The sequence below is a fragment of the Catharus ustulatus genome, chromosome 8 (assembly GCF_009819885.2).
Source record: "Catharus ustulatus isolate bCatUst1 chromosome 8, bCatUst1.pri.v2, whole genome shotgun sequence".
Lineage (NCBI taxonomy): Eukaryota > Metazoa > Chordata > Aves > Passeriformes > Turdidae > Catharus > Catharus ustulatus.
The window spans coordinates 15,918,437-15,940,950 of NC_046228.1; the positions used below are offsets into that span (position 1 = coordinate 15,918,437).

General features: G+C 50.0%; 3 protein-coding genes across 6 annotated transcripts in view; all 3 read left to right on the forward strand.

Moving 5' to 3' along the window:
• The window catches only part of EXOC6 (exocyst complex component 6), an 87,589-nt gene extending 79,639 nt beyond the window's left edge, over window positions 1-7,950 (forward strand). For both annotated transcript variants that reach the window (XM_033065865.2, XM_033065866.2), the window contains 3 exons: window positions 5,896-6,008; window positions 6,338-6,349; window positions 6,816-7,950. In XM_033065865.2, the coding sequence (XP_032921756.1) occupies window positions 5,896-6,008; window positions 6,338-6,349; window positions 6,816-6,948 (258 nt within the window). In that variant the 3' untranslated portion in view covers window positions 6,949-7,950. The remainder of the gene's footprint in view (window positions 1-5,895; window positions 6,009-6,337; window positions 6,350-6,815) is intronic.
• Window positions 7,951-8,550: 600 nt separating this feature from the next.
• LOC116999142 (cytochrome P450 26C1) lies at window positions 8,551-17,419 on the forward strand. The gene is made up of 6 exons (XM_033065461.1): window positions 8,551-8,742; window positions 8,817-9,041; window positions 9,171-9,446; window positions 11,011-11,166; window positions 14,532-15,038; window positions 15,303-17,419. The coding sequence occupies exons 1-6, from the start codon at window positions 8,551-8,553 to the stop codon at window positions 15,663-15,665; spliced, it is 1,719 nt and encodes a 572-aa protein (XP_032921352.1). The 3' UTR covers window positions 15,666-17,419.
• Window positions 17,420-18,115: 696 nt separating this feature from the next.
• Window positions 18,116-22,120, forward strand: LOC116999144 (cytochrome P450 26A1). 3 transcript variants are annotated; one of them, XM_033065464.1, is made up of 7 exons: window positions 18,116-18,586; window positions 19,426-19,650; window positions 19,742-20,029; window positions 20,141-20,290; window positions 20,626-20,760; window positions 20,979-21,131; window positions 21,323-22,120. In XM_033065464.1, the coding sequence occupies exons 1-7, from the start codon at window positions 18,167-18,169 to the stop codon at window positions 21,662-21,664; spliced, it is 1,713 nt and encodes a 570-aa protein (XP_032921355.1). In that variant the 5' UTR covers window positions 18,116-18,166; the 3' UTR covers window positions 21,665-22,120. The 3 variants fall into 3 exon arrangements, with proteins under 3 accessions (XP_032921355.1, XP_032921357.1, XP_032921356.1); XM_033065466.1 differs by lacking the exon at window positions 18,116-18,586 and adding an exon at window positions 18,831-18,932; XM_033065465.1 differs by lacking the exon at window positions 18,116-18,586 and adding an exon at window positions 18,959-19,227.
• Window positions 22,121-22,514: the final 394 nt, after the last annotated feature.

A 22,514-nucleotide genomic window follows, 5' to 3' on the forward strand; every position in this document is an offset into this window, starting at 1 on the left:
AAGCGTAGCGGGCCGGGCAATGGGCCTTGGCGGGCTGCACGCTGTGAACTCCTGCCTCACTGAATCAGCTTCTGTGTGTTTTTATAACTGCCTTTTTTTTCCCTGTTAATTATGCCCCAAGGCTGTGGAAAGACAGCATTTATCTGTTTCAACAGACTAAGCAGCAAGTGTTCTGACATGTTTATCAGGCAAATTGTACCTGACAAAAGGTAATTACACATGCAATCAAGTCCAGAAGTAACTGGGTGATTAGGGGTTAATAAACTGTTTAGCATAAAAGATATTCAGCTTGTGAGCAAGGAGAGTGGGCCAGAACTGACATAACTGACAGTGATATATTAAAAAAATTACTTTTCTTTGGATGGAATATTTGACTTTAGTAAAAGGTAAGTAGGAAATTAAGTGTACAACTCAGTTTTTCCAGCTCTTGAATCACTGGTGCCATTTGTACAACCAAAGATATTTACTGATGCTCATGGTGCTTCAAAAGAGATTCCAACTTGCACCATTCTAACTTGCACTAAGCTACCTTGATAATTTACAATTAGGAGTTTTGTAGTATAACCAGCTCAGTGTCTAATGGACACTGCCCCCATTTCCATCTGCAAAGCTCATGTCTCCTCCTTCTGTCTGTTGCTGTGTTCACTCTGTGCATAGCTAGTTCCCAAAGTTGCATTCTCTTCCAAGATTATTCCTGACAGTTGCCCAAAAGTAAAAAGGAAGGGGCATCTGTATGATATCTGAGGATGTGACAAGAGGCTCAAATGGCATTGAAAGGGCCGGATGGTCGATTCCAGCAGTTCCCAGTGCACAAAATTCTCACGTAATTACAAGATGGCCTAAATACAGGACCATGGCTGAGCTGCTCTGAACTTTAGGTAATACAATACAAAGCTTTAGTGAGCAATGATGAAAATTTCCATTCAAACAGGGCTATATCACCTAGGTACTGGGAAAATGCTAGAGTACTGACTTTGAAGAATAGATGCAAGAACCCTATTTGAAATCAGAATTCTGTCACTAAAAGTTTTTTTCCCCTCATAGCATCGATATTATAATGTTTTTTGTTAACTGATCATGTTAGCTAGCAAGGTCTTGCAGTAGGAGCTCTTTTAACCAAAACATGGTTTAGTATCTTTTAAAATAAAAATCTTTCAATTAAAAATGGCAGTTATCTGTATAATATCAGAAATTACTATAAACTTTTACATAAGTACATACAAACACCTTTTCTTTTCCAAGTGATGTTTATTTCTACAGAGAGACCTAATGTTAGACATAAAAGGCATTTAGAAAATACCTGCACATGAAGGGAAAATTACAAAATCAAAGCACTGTAGAGCATAATTCAAAGTAAAGGTGAAGTACAGCAACCAGAGGCTTAAGTTACCTATAATGTTAGAAGTATATATGTGACTAATAATGTAATGGTTTGGGAAAGCAACACTTGCATGTAAAGTAGAAGAAACATGCTGCTCTCTGATCATCAGCCCTGATGGTTCCGAGATGTTGGATAAAGATTCCCCTTATGTTACACCACTAGAAGAGGCAGAATCCTCTAAAGAGGTGGAAGTGTAGCCTTATTCTTGTAAATGTAAGTAAGTGAACAACATATAGGAAGTTCTGTGTGATGTACAGGAGAGGCTAAAGCTTGTTCTATTTTTTTTTTCCCTTCTTTCTTTTTTTTTTTTTTTTAAAATATAAACAATGACTCAGACTCACACACATCTTTGCAAATTGTTCCTAGTCAGAAGGGAATAATTGCTCCTTGCTCCTAGGGAAGCATATTCTGCTTCATTACAAAATACTCGGGTATAGTATTGCCTGTCTGAGCTTATTCTTATTTTTCACGGTTATTATGGGATAAAGAGCACAGCAGGGCCATTGTTCTTGGTAGCAGAGTACATCTATTTAGTTTATTCAGTGCTTCACAGTGTTTTGGCTGCATGATAAGCTGGTTCTGACTGAACACCTTTGGGTGACTCCTTAGTTGGGGCTGACAGAGTAGCTTTCTTAACAGCCAACATGGGCTATGCTGCCTCCAAACTGAGAAGTGAGGGAGACAGCCTTTCTGTATAAAGTTTTTTCCCATACATGTTAACTTAGGAAAGATGTATGTGCAAAATAAACATTTTTCCTATTGTAATTTCATGGCAAGCTGTGCACTGCTTGATGGAGTTGCAACCAGTAGCACCAGTATGATGTGATACACTCTGTGGCCTTTGACTGATTTTTGAGACTGAGAAATACTGCTGGGACCTTCTTTGTGCCCATATTTATGTTTTGACAGTGTATGCCAGTGTGGAGCATTCTTTGTTAGACAATACATCTCATTTTCAGTTATTGTCTCAGTAATAGTGAAAGCTTTAATAGATAAAATAGTAGTAGGGAAAAGTTTCTTTAACTTGGCCTTTAATCAGTTTTGATCCTACATGCTGCAATAAAAACTACTGTCACAGAACCAGCAAACTATCCTGTGCTTCATGCACAACATCTGCTTGTGGCCAAGACAGTCCCATTTACTCTATAGCAGGGAGAGGAATTAAAATTATTAATTTAAATAGGGCACCCATTGTGTAGCAAAATATGGCGTAAATCAGAAAGGAACAGAGCGGTAGAAATTGAAACAGATTGGTGAGCTAACACCTCTGCCTTGTTACTGCAGGACTGAAGGTGAATTCAGTGTTGTTGTGTTGTGCTCAAGTGGAGCTTTGCATGAATGGATTGAAGTTATTTTCCACCACCCATGTGGTGGTCCTGGGGCCAGTGAGTCATTTCTGCTAGACTGTGCTCTGTGCCTCTGGCTGCTCGCCAACCTGCTCCTGTCACAAAGCTCCTGCAAGGGCTGTGCATCTGCCAAGCCTGGGTGCCAGGGCAGATGCAGGTGATAGGAATGGCCAGACATAGATCCTAAGAGCTGCACACCAGGCAGCTCTTGCCCACCCCACAGCATACAGTGCATACAGTACTTGCTGTCAAAGCCCACTGCATACAGCAGTGTGCCACAGTGCAGAACTGCAGCTGTGAGTGGGACAAAATGTACAGTGCATAATCGTGCACAGCAGCAGTCTGGTCTTCAGCAGTGTCTGCAGCTCCCTGCCACATTTAATCTAGAGCCAGGACATGATTGTCACACTGCAGCCCCTGAACAGATGCACAGAAGGAGGGAAGGGGGCTGTGACTGAGTGGCATGTGTCATTTGATTGGATGTCTGGGCCTTTGAGATACCTGCCACATGTAATGACATCTGCTTGAACTTAAGAGATTTATTAGCATGAGGTTGGTTGCATGCATCTCTTTGACCATGCCTGGAGCCGGGAGGAAGCTCTGGGTACATCTCCCTTGCCAATAGTGTCTCTCTGGATGTTCATTCTTTAGGACCAGGACTGTCTTGGAGTGCACAGAATATGCTTCATGTTCTGTGTGACATTTTTTACCTTGTGTTGAAAAACAACAGACTTCATGGTATGTTTAGAGCCCTTCGTGCTTACTTGTGTTTGGCCAGGTGACAAATGAGGAGTAATCTTCCAGCCATCATTATCACTAAGATTTCCCAGAGCCATGGCACAGTCAGTTGAGTCAACCATTGAAAGCATCATATGCCACTCACTCATGCTGTATGGTCAGAGAAGTTTCTTTGAACTTGTCAGCCCTGTAATTGTGTCAGTCATCAATGGCTTTGGGCTGCACATTGCTAGCAGAATACCTTTAGATACCTTTCACCCATATGAGCTTCAGGGTTTGTTAGGATTTACCCAGAATCCTCAATTTCAATGGTATAATAGGGATAAAAAATGAAATCTTTCACCTCTGACTTACTGAATACAACTGCAGGGAACATTGTTCCATCCTTAAGGACCATGTCCCATGTGCAGCCCATGGCAAGTAGCACTGTAAATAGCAGTAAGTTATTAATGACCAGATTATATAGTTTGGGTTCCTGTCAGCTTTATCCTCACAGCTTGTCTTGTGCATCTGCTTGTCCTATCTTTCCACTCTCTTGGTTGTACTTTGAAATACCTCTGTGAGGGCTGGGCACCACAAACTATGTAACTCAGGTGATAACAAGTGATGAGTAACATGCAGTAGCAAGTGAGGCTGTGTTTCACTCCTGAGGCTGATTTTTGATTTATCAAGCCTTGGTGACTGAAGCCGTATTCTCAGCAACTCAGTAAAATTGGTGATGTCCATCTTGAGAAAGGGCTTTGTGGGAAAGAACTGTTTGAATTTTACTTTGATGGTTATCGTGGATATCTAGTCAGCAGAGAATGAAATAGCCACCTTGGGTTTTAGATCCTTTCACCCCTATGAGATAGTTGAATGTAAAATGTAAGTGTCACTGAGGTTTGTAAGAGTCCCTGAAGGTCTTTGGGATGACAGAGCAGTAGGTGTGTCAGAGGTCCATTATAATCCCAGGAAATGTTGCTACCTAGTCCTAAAAGACTACACTACAAATAAGGAGGGAGTAATTAATTAGAAAATTATGTATTTCAATTAGACACTATATTTGAAACTAACATAAGAAAGTGGTTAGGAAGTGGAAAAATTTGCAAAAAAAGAGGCATATAAATTTGAAGCTGGGAAGACTGGATGTATGCTTTTATTCTGCAAATAAATTGGTGTTACGATTTTGGGCATGAGCATTACTGGACACACCTGACAGGCTGAGAAGTTTGAGTAAGGTAAGGTTCTGTGGGGTGCAGTCCTACTCTTAGTGCACCTGAGAAGTCAGAGGAGTGAGCGCCTGCTGCAGCTCTGCCTGTGGGAGCAGGGGCTGCTACTGTTCTGTCCAGGCTGTAACAGCTCTGGTCTGACTTAGCAGAAGCAAATGTCTGAAGTGAACACGTTCTTCCTTGAAATAGCAAAATAATGTGACTTGCAGTAGTCAATTACATTTTTTTAAGTGGTCTTGTTACACAAAATCCTGTTCCAGCATTACTGAAGCAATAGGTCTCCAGGCAAGCGGGGCTCTGGGTTACACTGAGGACCCAGCTCAGCCGAGCAGCCACGGGGACTGCTCGCTGGGGCAAAGTGCTGTTAATGGTTCTCACCGCTTATTTTAACAGTGGGTTTGGCTAACACGGGACGGCCTGAGAACAAGCCCTTGTTAGCCCTCAGCAGCAGGACGGGGCCAGGCACCAGACGCAGGGGGAAGCTGGGGCGCCCCGCCATTGACGTCAATGGCAGTGGGGCCCGCTGGCCCGCAGGTAGCCGTGGGAAAGGCATCCCCGAGCGGGGCTGCCTGTGCCCTGGCCCCTGGCAGCCTGGGCAGGGTGCCCAGCGGTGCCTGGCCTGCACCCCGTGATGGTGGAGGGGGAATTGGGCTTTGAGGGCTGTGAGGGTGCTTGGCTGCTGGAGGTTCGGCATTGCGTCTGATTGTAAAAGCAGGCTGGCTTTTTGTTGAACAGCATCTCTGAGCTCATGAGTCAAAGACCTGATTTGAAACTGCAGCCAAGCATAGGACTGTGCTTGGGGATTTCTTGTTCCTCCACTGAAGTGTTTGGGTTTGTGTGGGCCAGAAGTGTGCCCGGGGCTTGGCGCTGAGTTTCAGGGATCAGTCACAATGGACAGTGCAGCCAGGAGGTGTTTAATTCACTTAGTTGAGACTACCTGAACCTCTCGTTTAAATTACTGTGAGAAGCAGCAAACACGAGCATCCCTGTCTTGCTCCCTATGGTAAACCAAGTTCCCCAATACTAAAGCGTGAAGCCATTAGCATCCCCTCCTGGGGCCGAACCTGCACAGCCGCCTCCCCGCGCACTGAGGGAGGTGAGACACGTTAAAGAAAGAAATGGGCAGGTGAAGGGGGGTGTTGGCTGGGCTCGGCGAGGGGCTGCGCCCGGCCTCTCTCCGCAGAGCCGCCCCGCACGCCCTCACCCGCCTCTCCCCCCGCAGCTCCTGGACCTCTTCATGGTGTGGGACTGGTCCACCTACCTGGCTGACTACGGGCAGGCCACCTCCAAGTACCTGCGGGTCAACCCCAGCACGGCCCTCACGCTCCTGGAGAAGTAAGTGCGGGGGCCGGGCCGGAGCTGCCGGCGCGGGGATGCAAAGGGCGCCGGAGCCGGAGCCGCCGTGCCGGGAGCGGCGGGGCCGGTGCCGCGGGAGCAGCCAGCGGTGTCCGAATTGGCGCTCTGGGGAAGGGACACGCTCAGCTTTGCCCGTGGTGAAGCCGGCCCGGCGGGCGGGCAGGGAGGGCACGGTGAGCCGGGCACGGTACCGGCATCCCGCTACCAACCTGCTTGTAAAAACCGCACCAAAGCACGTTGCGGTTTAAAGACGCTTTCTAACGGTGTTTTCTCTTCTCTCCTGTCTGCGATGGAAATGTCTTTTGCAGAGTTCACAGAGGGTACGTATCACCTATATTGTTACAAAATATTGTTTCTGTAACTTACTTAATTTCCCGAATTTCGTTTTTGTATCCGTTGGTACTGGAAATCAGTAATATAGATGCCCGGTTTTGACGGTGAACAAAACTCACCCATTCACCGAATCTGAATTTACCATGGAAGCAGATGATACTAACGGGTTTTCTGACTTGCTTCTCTCCTAAGGCAATTGGTAGGATTGGGTCCTGCTGAAAGGGTATTTGCTTAATACTTACAGGTTATTTGTAAAGTAGTATTTGTTAAAACGAATTCTGCATTGCAGAAATTTAATTTAAGAACACACAGTGAACAGGTTTTGTAATCTTTTAGTTCTTATTAGCAGAAAGATCAAAAGAAGAATAGTATTAAACCGACCTAAATAGTCGGATTTTTCCTTTTCAATTTACGTTTCTAATGTGTTTGTCATTTGCTTTTTTATTTCTCTAGAATGAAAGACTCCAGCAAAAAGAACAACATTTTTGCTCAGTTCAGGAAGAATGACCGTGACAAGCAGAAGCTAATAGAGACTGTAGTAAAGCAACTTAGGAGTTTAGTGAATGGTATGTCCCAGCACACATAGGCCTCTTAAATCAACAGTATCTCATCACATCAAGAGGTGTTTCTTAGCCACTATTTCTACTAAGAAAATGCTGATGCCAGTTAGGACTTTTGTTTGACCGAGAAGAGGAAAAATGCAGTAGATGGATTGTACATGTAGTCTTCAACAAACAATTCTTTGTACGTATTTTTAATGGATCGAATACTATTTTGTATATTGTAAACAAATGGTGATAAATGAGGTTGTACAATAAAAAACAGCGCAATCGTATTGTACATGGAACAGCTGAACTGTAAATATGTTATTTAAATATCTGCAGATATGGTGTCCGAAACTTTGCTCTGAGTAGGAATTATTTGAGAAATGATCCCTTAGTTGCTGTTTTCTGGTTGAATCCTAATTTAATGTTTTTAAGCATTGAGATATTTGTGTTTCAGATGCCGCCTATTGTTTTCCTGCATTAAATGTATATTAGCCTTAAAGTGATTGGACATAATTTTCTATACCAGGTTTTGTAGTCTGGAGGTATGAAAAAGTCTTCTGATTTTTAGTACCTTTGAAAACTACCTGAGAACTAGACTTGATATCTATTTAGCATTAGGACTTACAGGCTTTGTTCTCCAAAAGGGTTTAATGTTGAGGTTGTGATTGTAAATAACCATTTTAGTTCTTTATAATGTGACATGTTGTTTCGTTTTGGTTTTGTTCCTCAGGGTTACTATTTCTAACTGTACTTTTGTAAGATCTCGGGTTCTTTATCCCAGGTTGCAGTAAGGAATAGGTTTGCCGCTGTTGGTTTCGTGCCGCATCTGTTTGTTAGTTTGCGCTTTTTCCTGCCAGCCCCATCCCAGCGATTAGCATTTTGTCCCACTGCCGGTCTCTTTGCACTGTCCCCTCCTGGCTAGTTTAGACACTGAGAGAATGTCTAACAAATACAAACCAAATGGAACGTGTAAAAATAATGTACATTTTCGCTGTATTTTTAAGTTATATGACGGTCTAAATACAGTAATATAAACCTCACCCGTATTCCTGTTTAATTTCACACACCGGAGCACGCGTCGGAGCCGGTTTCGCGGGCCCTGTGCAGGTCCCGACTCATCGGTGATTTACCCCGCGGAGGGCGGCCGGGGATCCGCGCGGCCCCGACGGCGGCTGCGGGCCGGGAGCCGGGGCTGGGGGAGCCCGGGACGGGGCTCGCTACCTGGGCAGGCTGGCCCGAGGGGCGCGGGGAGGGTACCCCGCTCCCAGGGGCGGCCCCGGCTGGGCGCCCCGAGGGGCTGGGCGGGGGCGGGAGGGGGCGCCGGGCCCCCAGACCCGGGGCTGCCCCGCCGCCGCCCCGAGCCCCTCGGCCGCTGTCCCCGGCCCTCCCGCGCCAATCACCGCACTTGGCCGCGCTGCTTAAATATGCAGCGGATACGTCATCTCCGAAGGTGGATCGGGCGTAAGTGGCCAATATCTATATAAATGTGGCCGAGGGGCGAACCGGCAGCAGGAGGCGAGCGGGGCCGGGCGGGCACAGCCGGCAGGGCCCGTCGCGCAGCGCCCGCAGCCGAGTCGCGGGGCGCCGGCCCCCGTCCCTGACAGCCGCCGCCGCCCGCGCCGTCCCCGCCGCCCTAGGAGATGCCGGCCGGGCTCTCCTGGCCCGAGGCGGCGGCGCTGGGGCTGCTGGCCCCGGCTCTGCTGGTCACCCTGTGCCGGCACCTGTGGGCGCTGCGCTGGAGCCTCAGCCGGGACCGCGCCAGCGCCCTGCCCCTGCCCAAGGGCTCCATGGGCTGGCCCTTCTTCGGGGAGACTCTGCACTGGCTGCTCCAGGTGAGGCGCCGGGGACGGGGCGGGCTGGGAAGGGGCCGGCGGGAGCCACGAGCTGACCCGCAGCTCGTCCCCAGGGCTCCCGCTTCCACAGCTCTCGGCGTGAGAGGTACGGAAACGTCTTCAAGACCCACCTCCTGGGCCGGCCGGTGGTGCGGGTGACAGGCGCTGAGAACATCCGCAAGATCCTGCTGGGTGAGCACACGCTGGTCAGCACGCAGTGGCCCCAGAGCACCCACATCATCCTGGGCTCCCATACTCTGCTCAGCTCCACCGGTGACCTGCACCGCCAGCGCCGCAAGGTGAGCCTCACAGCCACCCCGACAGGGCACACAGCCCAGGCGGCACCTGGGGCCCGGCCTGGGCCTCGGTGCCATGTGTGCTCCCCCTGCTTTAACTCCCCGCCTCTCTTCCCCCCCTTCTCCTCCTAGATCCTGGCCAGAGTCTTCAGCCGTGCCGCCCTGGAGAGCTACCTGCCACGGATCCAGAAGGTTGTGAGCTGGGAGCTGCGGGGCTGGTGCATGGAGCCAGGCTCTATCGCAGTTTATTCCTCCGCTAAAACCTTAACTTTCCGCATTGCAGCTCGGATTCTGCTGGGGCTCCGCCTGGAGGAAAAGCAGTTCAAGGATCTGGCCAAAACTTTTGAACAGCTGGTGGAGAACCTCTTCTCCCTGCCCCTCAACATACCCTTCAGTGGGCTGCGCAAGGTACTGCCGCCTGCACTGCTCCCTCTGCCCGGGGGCAGGGCCTGGGCCCTGGCAGCACAGACCCCGTCCCTAGGCCCACCAAGGGGCATCTGATGGGCCAGGATATCTGCAATGCCTGGTTCTAGGTCTGAGGACTTAATGTCTTACCTTCCCCAGCCATTTCCCCTTCTCTCTGCACTTCTCACCTGCTCCTGGCTGGTTTCCAGCACCTTGTACAGCACGGGGGCTCCTCTTCTCCCTCATGCACACCTCCATCATATCTCACCCTGTCCCATCTTACCCCATCTGAGCTGAAGTCAGCCCATGGCAGAGGGGCTTGTGGGCATAAGCACCAAGACAGGTGGGCACAGCACACCTCAGCACCTCCTCTGCAACTCAGGCAGGCTGAGAACTTAAGACCCTCTTATGGTCCTCAGTCTCTTGTAGTCCAGCAGCCCAGAGACATCCCAGGGAGAGGGACAGTCTCCTCTGCCTCTGCAGTTCTTCCCTGCTGCTCTTCCCCTCTGCCTGCTTCTCCACACTCCTGCTCTAGGTATAGGTCCTGAGTACCATTCTTCCTTTCACATTCTTCCCTCCTTCTGGCTTTGGGTTCTCCACCCCTTACCGCAGCTGAAGTATCCTGTCCACTTTAGCCAGGTTTTCCCTCATCTCTTATTTCTACTGTGAGCTCTGCCCTGTTGGATCACCTTACTAGCCAGTCCTGGTTCTCCCCTGGCCTCCCTTCTGCTCTTCATCGAAGCTCTTTTTTTCCCTGTCCAGTTTCCCTTTGCAGGTTGTTGCCAGTATGAGCTTTCATACTGCCCTATCCCCGCCTACCCTCTTTCAAGTCAGCCAAAGACTGTCTGGCCCCAGACCAACATCTTCAACTTTCCTTTAGGCCCATTTGTCTTTCTCCTTGCTTCCTGCCCTTTACTTTGTCCAATCCTTCCCACCTCAAATCTAAGCCTTTGTATCTTCTTCCCAACATCTCGCCATGGCCATTTTTCATTTCAAATTTCTGGTCCTTCTGGCTTTTGCAGGAGACACTTTTATATAGGCTTGTATGCTCTGTGACTCCATCCATTTCACTTTGCAAAGCTCACTTGACTTGCTGACATTTTAAATGAATGTTTTGCTGTGCTGGACTGCAATGCACCTGAGGATGAGCTGACTGTGATTAATGTGTCTTTATCCACTATACCCTTGTAAAACCATTAGTGCCTTGCTGTCTGGACTCAGTTTTCTTGTTCCCTTTTCTTGTCTCTTGGAATAAGCTTCTTTTGGACAATTGTAGGTGTGGTCAGTGCAGATGCCTCTGAATTTGGTAGCATGGATTTACTGCTGTCTTTTCTCACAGAGTTTCTTGGGACTTGTTGAATTTCATTCACAACAGGAAGGCAACAGAATGTGCAGAATTTTCCTCAGATTGCTGCCTCTTGCAAGGCTCTGGGGCTGGGCAGCAGACTAAACAGTTCTTGCTGTTACAGGTCCTGGGATTAAGGATTACTGCACTTGGGTTCCCCTGGTGTCACTAGAGAGGGGATCAGTTCCTAAGGTTCTCCTGAACTGTGTGTGCCTCTCACAGGGAATCAAAGCACGGGACATGCTACATAAGTTTATGGAGAAGGCTATACAGGAAAAACTGCAGAGAAACAACCCCGAAGACCACAGTGATGCTCTGGATTTCATAATGAACAGTGCCAAGGAGCATGGCAAAGAATTCAGCATGCAAGAGCTAAAGGTAAGGAGAACCTCTGCCTTGCAGCTGCTGGCTCCTGCCCCTCTCTTACCAGCAGTGAGGACACAAGCTCCTGCAGGGAGGGAGCCTGCACTCGGCACACTCTCATGCTCTTGTAGTCTTGTGTCTCTTTGCATTAGAAGGGACCCTTTTAAAAGGGAATGAATGCCCCTTCTACCTTTCCTCTTCATGGCTGCCAGCCTTCAGCCTGAGGTAGGGTGCTGGTAGGGTTATGTGGCTGCATTAAGGGTCTGCATGTCTGTGCACTCAGTAACCTCCAGGACACTCCTGGAAATACTCAGAGCTGTTTGTGTGCTTCTCAAACACAGCCCAGCATCCAGCCTAGGGCAGGATGTAGATCATGTCACTGGGCTCCTCAGGTCTGTGAGCCCAGAAATTTCTGAGGTGATAAATCAGAATGGGTCCAGGGATAGAACGATGGATTCCAGGTCATTCCCTATCACCTCCTCATCCATCAGATCATGTAGCTTGTGCATCGCTATGATGAAATGTGGTGTATGACTGTGACATAGGGATGAACCCAGGAGTCCTTACTGAGCCAAATCCACCAAGTGAATGGGACAAGTATTTTTTCAAAAGATCTTGGGAAAAAAATTGTCTTTAGTACTGGATCAATCATAGTTCCAGGTCACTTGGTATCAGTGAGTGATAGATGACATTGCATTTATATGACAAGTATTGAAGCAGTTTTGCATGGGTGTAGCAGCTGGATATGGTTTTAAAGTATTTGAATATAGTTTAAAGGTAGTTTTACTGTTTATTTAAGTATTTCAGGATAACTATAGAAAGACTAATGTTTTGTAAATATTTTGTAAAAATGCAATCTCTAAATCTAAAATATTTGAAAAACTTTGAGCAACTATTAGATATAAATAGAACCAGCATATATTCCTAAATAAATTTTTATTATAATTATTTATATTATTTATTCTAAAAATTTTATTATAATGAAAATTTAAAAATTAATTGACAGATTCAAGAAGGGATTGATTATGATTAATTAATCTCTATTAATATTCACATAAATATTATGCAAGAATAATTTCACAATCTCTCATCATGTCCTTGGCTCTAACCACAAATGGAATAAGGAGATATTAAGTATGTAACATAGACTGAGTGATATGGCAGTGACCATGGAACAGCTGATTCAAATTATAATATATTCATATGTTGTTCTGTACCTTTATGGTTAGAAAATTTCTGTATTTAACAAAATTACTTGCAAACTGTACTGCCTATGCTTGCAATTATGGCAATATTCTCCACCCTAATGAAACAGTAGTAGAGGTCTCATTAAATGAAACGGTGTAATTGGATAAAAAGTCCAAAGCTGTCTCAGTTGTGGATATATCTGTCTTTGAGAGACCTTCCAGACACTGGTACAAACTGTCACTAATCTGCCTTTTGTTCAAATGATCTGGAAAGAGAGTTTTCACAGAAATTTTCCTAAATACACTGTGATTTGCTATCACTGCTGCCATGAATTCACCAGGGCCCTTGATATGTAAAGGTCGTTGAGATATATTGCTTTGCCAACAATACTGTTTGAAAGTATTTTAAACCTCGGGAAGATTTTTCAAAAACTCATCCTGCATAATGTGTCATTGGCTGGGTGTAATGCTGGCTGTTCTGCATCCCAGGACAGGGACAGTACTGGTGAAGAAGCTTGGGAATATTCTACCTTCCAGCCACTGGTTCTGTTGGCCTTGCAGAATCAGGGGGGGAAAGTTGTGACAGCCGCTGTGACACAACTTCTGCAGCAGCACTGTCAGAGGTTGATGCAAAGAGCATAAGGGCTGTTATTTCAAACCTAAGAGCTTGCCCTAAATTCCTTGCATGCTATTGAAATGTCTTGGGGTTTAACTGGATGTGGTGGAACTGAGACGTTTCTTTTCATCTGGGTCTGCTACCTTATGAATGTAAAAATTCCTGCTAATGCCTGCAGGAGGTGTGATAGGGGTTGACAGGGATCTGTTGTTCCAGGGGTTTTATTTCAGCTGAAAGATGCCCTTGAGACCTGCTCTTTGGCAAAAGCCTCTAGTCCAGCCAATATATGGTACTAAAGATGGTAGCAAAGAGTCATCTTTTTACATTATTCTTAACTTTATCAGACTTGAATCCAAGTACCTTCAGTGTTCTCTGTGTTTATGGCTTCACGTCTCTAGAACTGGCTGTGTCAAAACAATCTGAAGTCCAGACACAGTAATGTGAAAGGAAACTACTCTGTGTCCCTGGAGGATTTTGCTCCCCTTTGCCCCTGGGCTGGAGCAATTAGAGCTCTGTAGTACCCATCAGGTCCCAGGCTTCCCAAGGGGGCAGCTCCTGGTACTCCCCCCCTTTGGCTTCTCCTTGGCTTTTGACTCTGCACTCCCAGCCCTGTGCTATGGAGCCGCTGGCACCTTCAGATGGTGCTGTAGGTTTGAGCATTACATTTGCTGTCAGAGATGTCTCATGCCACAAACCAGCTCTGGGCAACCCTTAACTTTTAGAAAACCATTGGTAGAAGTTGATCAGAGGGTGCTGCAAACAGCCCCCAGCAACTTGGCGTGTACTGTTCCGTATAGACCCTGCAGACAGTCCCGCAAAGGCTGGGAGGCTGTGGGGAGGTCCCTGACCTTGGCCAAGGCACATATTAGATTTGTCTGTGCTGTGGTCCATGTATGTGAGCTGGTTAACTTCATAACTTTTTATGGATGCATCTGCTGTGGAGCTATTGGGATCTCTGCTGTGCTTCAGACTGTAGAGCTTGAAAAGCCAGCAAGTCCTACTGGTATGTGCTCCCTGCTGGCTGCAGCACTTCTCAGGCTGACCTGCTCTGGCAGGGGGCCTTTATGCTTTTGACTCTTGCCTTGTGTCCCCTCTCAGATAAAATCAATCATAACTGGAGATGGGTCAAATCCAGCCCATTTTAGCTGCCAGTCCATCTAGAATTTGTGCATAAAGCACTGGCCATATCCACTGCCTAGGCAGAAAAGTAAAAGATGAATGCAAAGGAGAATTGGCAGATGAAGATAATACTTGAACTTCACTCAATGTGCTATAATGCATGCCAAAGCGCTTCCTTAAGATTGGTAAATCTTGTGAGGAAACCTCAGAAGAGCTGGACTGGAGGTAATGTGTACTCATCCCAGCTGTGGTTCTGCATCAGTCACTTGGCAAGTGGGTGTCCAGTTCACACAGAAATGCTCTGGTTCCTGCCAAGCCAGGATGGGTGTGAGTTTGGGGAGAGCAGAGTGGGGGCCAGGGCCCTCTGCACAGGCCAAAACCTGCAAAAGGTGAGAACATTCTGAGACACAATCACTTTGAAACATTATTCAAACTTGTCATTCTCATTCCTCTCCCAGGAATCAGCAATTGAGCTCATATTTGCTGCTTTTTTCACCACGGCTAGTGCTAGCACCTCTCTGATCCTCCTGCTATTGAAGCATCCTTCAGTGATTGAAAAAATAAGGCAGGAGCTGATGTCCCATGAGTTGTACCAGCAGAGTCAGTGCTGCCCTGCAGGACCCTGCCTGGACACCCTGACCATCCAGAGCAGGGACAGAGAGAAACCACTTTCCCACTCCATGGCCAAAGACATTCACAAGGACCAGAGCCAGCCACCGGCCCCAGTGGAGGAAGATTCCCTCCAGCCCAGTGCCCTGCTGGAGCCCACTGTCCCCCGGGGCAACCCCTGCACTGGCCCCCAGCTTCTGGCATCAGCAGGGCAGAGCTGTCACTGCACCTCAGACATCAGCCTGGAGAAGCTGAGCCGCCTGCGCTATCTGGACTGTGTGATCAAGGAGGTGCTGCGGGTGCTGCCCCCAGTCTCCGGAGGCTACAGGACGGCACTGCAGACTTTTGAGCTCGATGTAAGTGCTTTCCACTCTGGCAGGCTGCTAAAAGCTGCTGCCTGCCGTTGTGTGCAAGCATCCTGTGTTCAGCACAGTAGTGGTGCTTGGCAGTGTAGCTCAAGGGGAAGTGTCACCCAGCAACCTCTGTGGGTCTCAGTTGGGCTGGGGGAAAAAGGACGGTAGAGCAGGTGAGCAGTGTGATGGGGCTGTCCCGTGGCACTCTCTGCTCACTCTGCAGTAGCACAGGTATGTAACAGTCTCTCCTCTTCTCTCCCTGCCCAGGGCTACCAGATCCCCAAAGGCTGGAGCGTCATGTACAGCATCCGTGACACACACGAGACAGCTGCTGTGTACCAGAGTCCCCCCAGCAGCTTTGACCCAGAGCGCTTCGGTGCCGGCCGGCCGGAGGCTGCAGGGCGCTTCCACTACATCCCCTTTGGGGGAGGGGCACGGAGCTGCATCGGGAAGGAGCTGGCACAGGCCATCCTCAAGCTGCTGGCCATTGAGCTGGTCAGCACAGCCCGCTGGGAGCTGGCCACCCCTGGCTACCCCTCCATGCAGACTGTGCCCATTGTGCACCCTGTCGATGATGGGCTGCAGCTCTACTTCCACCCCTTGCACCCCAGCCAGGGCCACGAGGCTTGAGCCAGGGGTACACTGCTCCCCTCAGCCCTGGGAGCTCGTCCACAGCTGCTGGGAGTAGGTTTCTGCTGCCCCAGGCTGGCTGTGCTACTGGGTCACTGCTGAACAAAACCTTAAAGGTCTTTCTATTTTTCTTCCCCTGGGGTACAGGCTGGTAGGGTGTGCAGGGTACTGCAGCAGGGTGTCCTACAGAGTCCCACTCCTGAGCACTGGGGCAAAACCTGCTGAAGCTGCTGGCAGGGTGCATATGCCATGGGGGCTCAGTCAGCCCCTGCCCCATACAGGTCCCCAGCTACCAGGGATGGGGAGCAAAACTTCCAGACCCACAGCTAGGACTCCCAGGGTTATCTCCTGTAGGCGTGTTATAGGAGAGGCAGGACAAGCATCCTGCACACTGTAGCTTTTTAGCTGAGAAAAGAGGGAAGGTGGGGGGATCTGCAGGAAGACACAAGCCAGAGTTGCCCAATCCATGGCATCAACTCTAGCTAGAATAATAGGGTGTAAAGTGGTTTTTATTGTAAATATTTAATCTCATTCATGCACTTCCCATTAGAGCTGGCACAGAGGATATCTCTCATTCACCTACTAGTAGTAGCTGTGTATGTTGTGCTTTAGCACTGTGCTGCTGCTTAGGATCTGCCATGAAGCTCCTTGAGGTCACCCCAGGATATTCTCCCCAGCCACAACCTGGGTGGCAGGGTGCTGAGGGCACCCTTTGAGATGGCTTTTGAGTACCCCCACCGGGTATTTTTCTCCCATGTAAAATAAATTAAATGAGTCCTGTTCCTTGTGTACAGAGAACAGAGCTGGACACAGGTCCTTGATCCATGTGTTTATACATTTCTTCAGCTTCACTTCTAATCCCCACTGTCATGCATTCTGTGAGAATGCAATGGGAAAATAAAACTCCTTGTCCCACCAGAGCATCCCATGCCTGGTGGTGTCGTGTGCTCTGTGTGGAGAACCAGCTGGACCCGTGAGGGCCAAAACATGGCATGAAGACAGCGTCCCTTTGGAAAAGCTTTGGGGAGCTCTCCAGTTTCCTGAAACTATCATCATCCTGCTTCAGTGCTGGAGCTGGCCTTGCCCTGGCCAATCCCCCTTCCCTCTCCGTGCTCGGCACTGCAGCAGGGCTGTGCAGCCACCACCACGCTACCACGGGCAGAAACCTGGCTCCCAAATGTGACAGGTCAAATCTGGAAGAGGTTGAACTACAGGGCTGAGTTAAGTGCTATTGGCAAGTCGACCCTGTAATGAACCAGAGCCTCTAGCCCTCCTGACCTTGTCCTGAAAGGTGAGTCTTTTTGCCTATCAGAGGTGAAATCAGTAGATGGTGGCTGCAAGTGCCAATGGCTAACTTTAATTAGCAGGAGCTACTGGCTGGCTGAGACTGCGGGCAGGGCTGGGCCTGCAGCATCCCAGTGCCTGGTGCAGGAAGGTCAGGGCTCCTCCAACAGTGCACTTAAAAATTACCCTGAGCACCAACAAGCCCACTGAAAAATATAACATGAATCTAGTTTTAAAAAAATAGAAAGAAAAAAGAAACTGATAAACTCATTTTGTTTGCAGATAAACACAAGTATTTACAAATGAAGTGTAATAATTGTTACTTGTAATCAAAGTTTGTTCATATTAGGCTGTTAATTTCTTGACCCCCTTCCAAGATGTTTTTAATTATCCCTTTCACTCTTTACCATTTGATTCTTTTCAAGCTGATGGCTGGGGAATACACAGCTGGGGAGATAATAAAGCCTTCCTGTGGCAATTATCGGTGCTCAGGCCACCGTATCTCGTTATTTTGATAGACAGTGAACTTGGCGCGGTTGCCGGCCGGGTTCACGCAGATGTCACGGTCCGTGTTGTAGGTCACAAGCAGGTCAGCGCCCGGCGAGGGGAGAGCGCCGGGTCAGGGCGCGGCCGCCGCTCCCGGGCAGCGCCGGCCGAGCCCCGCGGAGCCGCCCGGGCTCGCGGAGAACCCCGAGGGGCTACGGCAGCACCCTCCGGGGGTGCCCTCCTGGGCAAGCGGCTGCGGAGGCGGGCGGGCCCGCTCCGACAAGGCATCGTAAGAGGAGGGCGGGTCTCGTGTGATGCATTGATTGTTAGATAAATAATAATCAAAAGTGACATCTCCCTCTCCCCCATACGGACACACACACAAAATTTCCAGTGTTTATTGAGCTTGTCTGGGAACAAGAAAGCAAAAGTAACAGGGAGTAACAAAAAGATAAAAATCGCAGAGGAAGAAAAAGCGTATTGGCAGCAGCCGCGGCCGGTGGAGAGCTCCGCGGTCCGCGCCGGGCGCCCCTTCCCCAGCGGCCGGTGGCTCCTGTGCCGGCAGCCAGCAGCAGCTCCAGCCAGCGCAGCCCTCCCGCCGCCCTCCTCCTGCCCGGAGCCGCCGCTCCCTCCCGAGAGCAGCGCAGTGCCCGCCCGCCCGGAGCCCCTCCGCACCGCGGAGTGCCCGGCCGTGCCGAGCGCCTCTTCCCGGCAGCGGCTGCCCCGACAGGATGCCGGAGCGCCTCAGGCGAGGGCGGGCAGTGGATCCCAGGGAGAGGAGCTGGGCACGGCGGGTTTGGTGTTTCCTTTCCGCGCTCACCTCCTTTTCCCTCGGTGACCCGCGCTTGAACCTGCATCGGGAGGCTGAGACGGACTGCTGCCGGCAGCTCCTTCCTCCGCGGCCGGCAGAAATACAAGCCGTGCCTTTCGAGGTGAGCCAGGGGACAGCGGAGGCTCATCCGCCGATGCGCCGGCGCAGCTTCGGCTCTTCTCGGGGGTCTCCGGGCTGCCCCAGCACGAGGGACCGTCCGCTCCGGCCGCCCCACGGTCCCGGTCCGGCATCTCCCGGCTCCGGCTGCTACCTCGCCGTTCCCAACGACGGCGGCAGCGGGCGGGCAGGGAGCTCGGCAGAGTGCATGCAGCACCGCGGAGTAAGTGTCTCCGGACAGCCGGGCCGCCGGGTGCCGCGCGGCAATTTCGGGGTGCAGCCTCTGGTCTCCAACGAGCATCGGCGATAAATCCGAGGAGAGGAGGTGGTGGCGGCCGACCATCGGCTGTCAGCTGTCGACGGCGTCCACAGCCCACTCGCCGAGCGCGGTGCAGGGACAGCGAGCCCGGAGCCGCTGCCGCCGCCCCCGACAGCACCTTTCCATCAGTGGTCTGCGGCGGGTAGGATGCACCACGCAAAGCAAATAGTTAAAGATTTCGGGGGGAGGAGCCAGGCCGCAATCCGCAATTAAAGATGAACTTTGGGTGAACTAATTTATCGGACCAAAGGTAGGGGTGGGCAGCAACCTGGGAAGGGTATAAAAGGCGGCCCGCGGCGAGCCCAGCCCGCGCACTCACAGCTCCCGGGGGGCCGGGTGGGAGTCGCTCCCCAGTCATGGGCTTCTCCGCCCTAGTCGCCAGCGCCCTGTGCACCTTCCTGCTGCCCCTGCTACTCTTCCTGGCTGCGGTCAAGCTCTGGGACCTATACTGCGTGAGCAGCCGCGACCCCAGCTGCCCACTCCCGCTGCCCCCGGGCACCATGGGGCTCCCCTTCTTCGGGGAGACGCTGCAGCTAGTGCTGCAGGTAAGGCGAGGCGATGGCGTGGGGCGCGGAGAGGCTCCGCTCTGGAGCCGGAGCTCCTCTGGCTGCAGGGGAGGGAGATGAGCGGCAACTTTGACAGGCTCCCGTGCCCAGGTGGGAAAAAAACTGCTCTCCCTGTCTCTTCCTGTTACCCTTTCTAAAATTTATTTTGCTATTTCCCCTCTCTCCTTCCCTGTCTAGAGGCGGAAATTCCTGCAGATGAAACGCAGAAAATACGGCTTCATCTACAAGACTCACCTCTTTGGGCGGCCCACGGTACGGGTGATGGGCGCCGAGAACGTGCGGCACATCCTGCTGGGCGAGCACCGGCTCGTGTCCGTGCAGTGGCCCGCCTCGGTGCGGACCATTCTGGGCTCGGGCTGCCTCTCCAACCTGCACAACGGGCAGCACAAGCACCGCAAAAAGGTACGGCCCGACGGCGGGCGGGGAGCGGGCGCGGCCGCCCCGGGCGCGGCGGCTGAGCCCGTGTCCCGTTCCTCCTCGTCCCCCCGGGCAGGTGATCATGCGAGCCTTCTCCCGGGACGCCCTGCAGCACTACGTGCCCGTCATCCAGGAGGAGGTGAGCGCCTGCCTGGCGCGGTGGCTGGGCGCCGCCGGGCCCTGCCTGCTCGTGTACCCCGAGGTGAAGCGCCTCATGTTTCGCATTGCCATGAGAATCCTGCTGGGCTTCCAGCCCCGCCAGGCCAGCCCTGACGGCGAGCAGCAGCTGGTCGAGGCCTTCGAGGAGATGATCCGCAACCTCTTCTCCCTGCCCATCGATGTGCCGTTCAGTGGGCTCTACCGGGTAAGGCTCACGGCGGGCCAGGAGGAGAGAGCGGCCAGAGCACGGGGGGACCGGCGGGAGGGATGGCAGCACAGCCCGAGACCCACACTGCTCTCCCTTGTGCTTGGTCAGGGCTTGCGGGCACGCAACATCATCCATGCCAAGATTGAGGAGAACATCCGTGCCAAGATGGCCCGCAAGGAGCCTGAGGGTGGCTACAAGGATGCGCTGCAGCTGCTGATGGAACACACACAGGGTAACGGGGAGCAGCTCAACATGCAGGTAAGGTTCCCCAGGCATGGATTTATCTCTTTCCCTCAGGCCCTCTGAGAGCATCACACTTACTTTGTGGAGACAAGAGGAAGGAGCAGGAGATGCTCTCTGTCCCCATGAAATAAATCAGCTTGTGTTGGGCACTAGTGTGTTGAGGCTGCGGTCAGGCTGCTGGATGGGGAGATGTGTCCATGGGGAGCACAGCACCACCAAGCACCGCCATCCTGGCCCCTGGGGATCTGTGTCAGTTTGGGAACAATGTACAGCATTGCAGTGGTAGAGTGAGCCTGATAGAGATACTGTGTTCAAGGCCTGGTTTATGCCTCTTCTATCCTTTGTGTAAGGAGCTGAAGGAGTCTGCCACAGAGTTGCTGTTCGGGGGCCATGAAACCACTGCTAGTGCTGCCACGTCGCTGATCGCCTTCCTAGGGCTCCACCACGAAGTGCTGCAGAAAGTGAGGAAAGAACTGCAGATGAAGGTGTGTGAATTCCCCAGGGGCATTTCACGGGAGGGGGCAGTGAGAGGAAGGTACCTCCAGGACAGGTATCCCAGACAGGACTTCCTTTGACCCAGGTGGTGCCCTATTTTTAGGAGTGGCAGGAAAATAACTCTTGCAGCTGAGGGGCAGCAGCTTTGCAGTGCCAGGAGCTCTCGCTGCATGGTTCATGAATGTCATGGCAGCATTCTCCTTTCTAGGGGTTACTGTGCAGCTCCAACCAAGAGAAGCAGCTGGACATGGAGGTCTTGGAGCAGCTGAAGTACACAGGCTGTGTAATCAAAGAGACCCTCAGGCTGAGCCCGCCTGTTCCCGGAGGATTTCGGATTGCGCTCAAGACCCTTGAGCTAAATGTAAGCAAGGTTTGGGCACAACTCCTCAGAGCAGCTGCAAAGTATTTTGTGTTCATGTAGTCTGTCTGCCTTAGAGTGACCTGCAGGAAGCCAGGAGGGGAGGTGGGGTGCGCTGATGTGTCCTGTGCTATCACTTCACATTATTTAACACAGCAAGGTGCTCCACATCTCCTTTCTGTTCTTTTTTATAGGGTTACCAGATCCCTAAAGGTTGGAATGTTATTTACAGTATCTGTGATACACATGATGTGGCAGATCTCTTTACCAACAAGGAAGAATTTAACCCAGATCGCTTCATGTCTCCCTCTCCAGAGGATTCCTCTAGGTTCAGTTTCATTCCTTTTGGTGGGGGCTTGAGGAGCTGCGTGGGCAAAGAGTTTGCAAAAGTCCTTCTAAAAATATTTACAGTGGAGTTGGCTCGGAGCTGTGACTGGCAGCTGCTGAATGGACCTCCTACAATGAAAACGGGCCCCATAGTGTACCCTGTGGACAATCTGCCTACCAAATTCATAGGTTTCAGTGGCCAAATCTGAGAGCTCAACACTCACCTCTGACTGGATTTCTATATAGCATTTAATATGTACATAGTAACTTTTTATAGTAACAAAGGCCTTTAAATATTTAAAACTTGTAAATGTACAATAGTTATTTATGTCTTCTAAATATTTCAAGAGGCTATGATATTTTTTCCCCCAAGCACTACAATTATGGGTCTCTGATTCATAATTAGATAATGTTATTTCTATAGAAATAAGTTTCCCCCTATTTAAAAATATAATTGAGAGCTGGCTAGCTAAGCATTTGAAGACATTTCAGGATGGTGTATGTATTAAGAAATATTCAAAAAGCATTCAAAACAATGGTGACTAGCTACTCATCCAAATTACCTGAAATGGTTTTGTTTGAGAATGTTTTCAGTGTTATTTGTGTCTAGATTGTATGTTTAATGTGTGAATTTTAAGTTTGATAATAAAGTTTATTTTTGATGATCCTCTGTATGAAGATCTGTGTGTATGCTAGACAGTAACTTAGTGGATGTGGCTCTAGGGTTTGGATGTAAAGTCACATCTGCTTTTATGAACAAGATATTTGCTATTTTTGTGTTCATAACTCTGCCCTGTTTACATGTAATTGCTTGTGAGTAGTCAGTTGTTAAAAATTTTAGCTTGTAAATGCTAGAACTGTACAAAACCCCATGCATGGAGTGATGGCAAGGGGCACAGGTCTTATCAAGCACATCATGTTGAGCCACAGTAAATAAGAAAGAAAAAGAAATAAGAATAATAACACATAGTCTTTCTCTGGAGCTGGTTGAGGAAAGAATTCCATAAATGTCCTCTCCTCCCATATTACTGCTGACCTGTGTAAACACACCACTGAATC